The sequence below is a fragment of the Amblyomma americanum genome, chromosome 2 (genome assembly GCF_052857255.1).
Source record: "Amblyomma americanum isolate KBUSLIRL-KWMA chromosome 2, ASM5285725v1, whole genome shotgun sequence".
Taxonomy (NCBI): domain Eukaryota; kingdom Metazoa; phylum Arthropoda; class Arachnida; order Ixodida; family Ixodidae; genus Amblyomma; species Amblyomma americanum.
In genome coordinates this window covers 49703012-49709037 of record NC_135498.1, presented here as the reverse complement: position 1 = coordinate 49709037, position 6026 = coordinate 49703012, and the positions used below count along the sequence as shown (strand labels likewise).

General features: G+C 51.0%; 1 protein-coding gene across 1 annotated transcript; it reads left to right on the top strand.

Annotated features, from left to right (window-relative positions):
• The first annotated feature begins 1639 nt into the window (after positions 1 to 1639).
• LOC144121188 (uncharacterized) lies at positions 1640 to 5793 on the top strand. Its single transcript, XM_077654260.1, has 3 exons — positions 1640 to 1783; positions 2558 to 2634; positions 3518 to 5793. The coding sequence occupies exons 1-3, from the start codon at positions 1652 to 1654 to the stop codon at positions 4449 to 4451; spliced, it is 1143 nt and encodes a 380-aa protein (XP_077510386.1). The 5' UTR covers positions 1640 to 1651; the 3' UTR covers positions 4452 to 5793.
• Positions 5794 to 6026: the final 233 nt, after the last annotated feature.

Here is a 6026-nt window from a genome sequence, read left to right as displayed (position 1 = left end):
TACAGCGTATACGATGCTCCCTTGACGCAGGCTTCAGCGGAACCCGTGTGGATAGAGAGGGCGCGGGCGCCATTGGCCGGCTTCAGCCAAGCGTTATACGCCGAGGGTGTATCTTCTCCAGTCGCTCCCCGGGCTCCTCTCGCTCTTCCAAAATGGCGGCGGAGGAAAAAGTGTCGGCTCCGATCGATACACTCGCGCACGGCGACGACTCGCGAGCGTCAAGCGGAGACGCGCCGACCCGAGGGAATCGCCGCGCAGACCCCGCTTCACGAGCACGCCGCGGCCGCCGGGGCAAAAATGTGAGAAGCGCGCCCCGGGAGCTAGCGGCGAGAGGGCGCGACGGTGCAGCATCCCGCGAGAGAAAATCTCGACGCAGAGAGTGATGCGCGTGTGTGCGTGCGTATACGCTGCTCTGCGCATCGACATAGAAGGCTGCCTCCTCGCTTTTAAATGTCTCCAGTTCAGGGCCTCTTTCTGCGCTCTTTCTCGCATCCTTCTCCGGTTTCTCTCGAGGCTCAGGGAGATTTCGTGATTAAACATGAATTACTTATGCAGGATGCAGAGGTGATGGCCGAGCAGTGGGGCATCCATAGTTCAATGGAAGCCGACAGAGGACGGCAGAATTGAGTGGAAATGATAGAGTTACATTTCAACGGAATCAGTTCATACCCTAAATACCCCTATACATTTCATGCTTTGTATTCATACCTCTTCCGGTGCGCTTTGACTCATCACGTTGACGTCCCTTGTTGCTCGGCTTGCTGGGTGTTAAGCATGAAATGCGCATGCATTGCACGCGGATTGCGTACGCGACTACTGAGGTAATACGCGGGAAGGAGGGTCCACAGTTGAGAGAGGGCGACTGAATCCATTACCTGCACTAATGTGTTCATGGCAGTAGTAAGGAAGCAAAAAAAAAAAAAGATGCCCGGATTTGAGCTCAAAAAACAACGGTGTTCTCCAGGAGAGACGAATTGTGGACACACGCATTACCGAGCTTAAGCTAACGCAGTGCTGGCAGTTGATGTGGCAGCTGATGGAACGCTCGGCAGATAAGCCACAGGGATCCGTGACAGTGCAGCAAGATAGTGGAATATTCGTTTTCCTATATTTGTACCCTGAATATTTCGTTTTGTACCTTGTGTTGAAAATTTGAGGATTATTTCACTAATGTTTTGAGTTGTTTAGTTTGTGTGTTGTCATGGTGTATAATATTCACAGGAAAGTTGTAAAAGTTTGTGCGCCGTTTATAAGCGATGCCTTGCCGTAAATGTCTATCATATTATACGCATCCTCTTTGGTATAACGGCCGCATGGAGCAAGATTCCTTCTCAGGCTGTCCGAGCAGCTATTGCTTCTTTTTCCTCCTTACACACTGAAAGGAAGAATAGAGAACTACAGCAGCGCAAAAATAGCGGGCTATAGTTCTTGCCGAGTGGCGTTGCTTTTGCCCATTTACCTTTCAGAAAGTGACTCTGCTTATCTTCACGTGGGACGAACTATTCGATATACTTGAATAGCTGAAGTACCTTCGGCTAAATTTCGGTGAATTAGTTTCGCTCGTCTTCTGGTTTGGCGAGAGGATAACCGGATAAGCCGATATTAAACCAGCGCTGTCTCCTCTCGTTTCAAGCAGACCATCCTGAACTCGATGCACAAGTACCAGCCGCGGTTCCACCTGGTGCGGGCCAACGACATCCTCAAGCTGCCGTACAGCACCTTCCGGACGTACGTGTTCAAGGAGACTGAATTCATCGCCGTCACCGCCTACCAGAACGAGAAGGTGTGCAGCGCAGCCTGTTGCTCTGCAGTATATCAAAGTCGTATTCCTCATTGTCTTAACGCAAAAAGCTTTGTTGTTCTACCACTAACGTTCCCTAACCTACCACATAAGCTTATGATAGCCTGAACTCTGCAACAGATGATGTGTGTCTCAAATGCATAAGCGACTGAACTGCCCTGACTCGACAGGTGTGTTTAGTGAGGCGCATGTGATAGTCCGTAGTTTGTCATATATAAGTGGTGATGAGATGTTGTAAAGGTGCCAGCTCTCGCAAAGCTATTACCGGGGCCAGTTGGTTGATAATTATGCGAAGGAATGCGCGAAAAGCGGCACAACAAGACAACACACACGCACGACACAAGCGCAAACTAACAACTGTTTATTCCTTACGGACCACAGGACCACAATTGTAGGTAAACAGAAAGAAAGGATTGAACGAGAGATAGTCGAAGCGTTTTCAATCGAAAAGGCGGAAAATGGAGCGTGTGTAAGCACTCCTTCTATTGCACTTACAAAAACCGAAATTGACATAAGTGCAGATGCTGTGTCGTGGTGATGGTGACGTGTTTGATGATGGGAAGGTTGCATTTTCAAAAACTGACGTTGCGTATATAAACGCATCTTCCGTAAGGAATAAGCAGTTGTTAGTTTGCGCTTGTGTCGTGTGTGTGTGTGTTGTCTTCTTGTGCCGCTTTTAGCGCATTCCTTCGCATAGTGCCAGTTCTGCTACAAACCCGTCCATTTTAACCTCACCGTTGTTTGTTTGTCATGCAGATCACGCAACTGAAGATTGACAACAACCCCTTTGCAAAAGGATTCCGAGAAACTGGTGCTGCGAGGAAAGACAAGAAGTAAGTAAAAGAGTTGTGACGCTACCTTTTGGCCAACGTAAACTGTTTGAGATACATTCCGAGCAGTGGTTCTGCAACGCTCTTCCCTAGCAAATTTTAGCGGCAGTCGAAACAATTTAAGCGGGAACCTCACGGGACATCGCATAGCGATGCGTTGACCGGAGCCTATCGGGGTGTCTCTCAGAAAACATGGTGGCGCCTATTGAAGATATGGCGTTCAAGCCAGATTGTGCAAGCGTCATCCGCCGTCGCATTATTCATGATGACTCCAGAAAAGCGCCGGCTGCAGGTCAAGCCGAAGTAGCGAGGGAAATATGTCGCTTGTTGAATGATTGCCGCGGTAGTCTCGGTGTAAAAAGTAGCTTCTCGTTGCTTATCGATTTGGCATACGACATTTTTACTATCGCCTTATTCCGAAATTTTCTTCCGGAGAGGCTTTTGATTTATAGCACGTTGCATGGCAAACTGCAGGTGTGCATGAAAGGTGGCAATGTGAACCTGCTATGCCGCTTCTAGTTCTTCATTCCGCGTATAGTTTAACTGGGCTGCGCTAATGCGCTTTGTTTATTGCTTGGTATGAAAGAAGAGGAAAGATGGAATTATTCAAGTACCAACTTGAGCAGGCGGATGGAGGGAAGCCTCTATCCGGTTTACCAGTGTTTCTGTACGAGAACACTTCTCTTTGTCTGGGTGAGGACAAGTGCAGACTGAGACAACTCTTATCACAAAACGTTGGTCATCGCCCCTCGATCAAGTTGTTGCTTGCTTCTTATAAGTTACATGCACTATGCCCTTTATTGTGAATGAAGCGCATCTTTGAGGCTAGCGTATGCTTCTGAGGAACTGACGCACGCTTCCTTCTCCTGCCGTCTGCGCTTCGCAGGAAGTACGCGCTGCCGCCGGCCTCCAAGTCACTTCCGGGGGGCGCACTTGCGCCGAGTGACGTGAGCTGCCCGACCAAGATCGACGTGGACGACTCGTACTACAGCGACGACGACCGGCGGACGGAGCAGTCACTCTCGGCCGACGAAACCTCGTCGGCGGGACCCGGAGGCGACCTGTCGCCGCGCTCGGCGCTGCACGGCCGCTCACCTGGATCGCCCGAGCATTCCGGCGGACTCGGGGACTACCTGCCTTTCGCTGCGGCGGCCGCCGCTGCAGCCGCGGGCGGAGGGGGTCACTCCTCGTTCCCGCTGCAGTACCTGTACAACCAAAGCCTGTACCAGCAGAGCCTCATGCTCCATGACATGCTCGTGTCCTCTGCGGCCGCGGCCGCTGCGGCCGCGTCCAGCAACACGTCTCCCACGGGGCGCCCCTCGCCGTACGGCTTCAACCCCTTCTCCGTTCAACGCCTGCTGATGGGTAACGAACAGAGCTACCTGAAGGCGCCCAGTCCTCTCAAAGCAGCCGCCGACGAACACCTCAAGGGACTGCGCTTCTTCCCGTACCAGCTCCCCGCGTGGCGATTGCCCACGGCATCCGGGGACACCTCCCCACCACCGCAGCAACCCCCGGCTCCCCCGCCATCCACCGGCGGTTCGCATCAGCCGCCGCGACCCGAGTCATCATCGCCTCCGACCACCAAGAACTCTGGTGTGATACCGCCGTTCGGAGGGCTCCGACAGGAGAAGATGTGCATCTTTCGAGACGGCGCCTCCGAAGACCCGATGTCTTCGGAGAGGTCAGCGCCTAGCAGTCCGCTGTCGACGACGGCCATGCGGAACAGTTCCTCTGCCACGGCAAACTCCTCTTCCTCCACACTGGAAGACGGCAGAATGGGCCACGACTCGGAAGACGTCGCCGACGGCAATGACTGAGTCGTGGCGTGACTGCCGGCAACAAGCCAGGAGCACCGGTGTCGTGCCGCATTTCCTTTTGGGACCTTGTGCGGACAACGCGATACGCACATCCTCGTACGGGACGGAATGATGGGTGTTCTACGTACGCGGGCGGTTGACGACTCTGTCGCGGCCGTGCGGTGTGTTACTGGCGCTCTGGAGGGAGACAACTGGACTCAACCTCTTTTCTTCTCTCACTTCATTCCTGTGTGCTTCACTTATTTTTTTTCTCGGTTTACTATTCTGAAAGCCTGGACATGAACGCTGTTCCGGCGAAAGACTGTGCAAGTGCTGAAGTGCTGCGCTGACTATACGCCGAAGTGTCTTTTCGGCAAAACATGCCCGTACTCCGGGGACGTTTCACAGTCTTTGCAAAAGAATAGCAGCAATCAATACTTTGTAGGTAGCCTGTTCCCCACCATGTCTACAACTTTTCATTTTTTTTTCCTTCATAGTCGCATTTCCTGCGAACTCCCGGGTGTCGTGAAACTCAGCGACTCGAGTGTCAGCAGTCAGACTCTGAGGGGATTTCTCCTGCGATGTGGTTTCGCCTCTTGTCGGTGACGATACAACGAAAGCAGCCAGGAGTCAACTTACGTAACACTGGTATTCTGGAAGCTATAAGCCGGAGTAGCCGCGTACACCACCAGGTCGTTTCGTCTTGTTGGCCTACGCATGAACCATTGTCACGCACATTAGTTACAAAAGAAAAATTATGCTAAGGATCTATTGTATACCAGACCATTCATCACCCTTGATATGCAGTTTAAAAGATGAGAATATAAATACGATGAGGACAGCCGCAATAAAATGAGACAGTTCAAGTTGTAGAATGGTAAGCAAAAAGTGCTTATAGGTGTCTTGCTTTCAACATCAGCCACCCTGTGCTATCGTTCTGTGCATATGATGCAAGATAAAGAGGCTCATTTATGTGCAGTTATGTGGCATGTGGTGCATTTGCAATTCACCTATGCCATTTTACTCTAAACACAGCAGCACTTAAAGTCACTCGCAGTACCACGATGCTGTAACTATGTTTGATTGCCAGTTGTTAACAACATTTCATTTGCAGAGAGTGTTTATTCCTCACATTAGGCTTCTCTGTAGCATAGCTGTCAGGCTCGGGCGAAATCAATTGAGCTGCTATCTGCGGCTATCTGGCTTCCCACTTTAATGGTGACGTGCATGCCAAATAAGCCGTAGCCCATTTGTTGGCACAATGTTCAAGCAGGCACAGTTATTCACCAAAACGAACAGTCAATAATGATGCTATAGTCGAGCAGTAACCATCGGGCCCTAAGATCCGCTACGCATTTCCGCACGCGCGGAAAGTAAAAAGTGCGCCAATTAAATGCTGAGCCTTTTCCTTCCCATAAAGTGATGATGCACAAATTAGGTTGCTGAGCCATTTACACGACCCCTCGGAGTCTGCAAAACAAGCTTCAGAGAATAAACCTTCTGAGCTCACGCTGTACTTGCACCGCATATGAGTGCATAGAATACGATGTATAGTTCCACCCTGGGCAGCAGGATCAGTCCTTGTTTTCTTGTGGG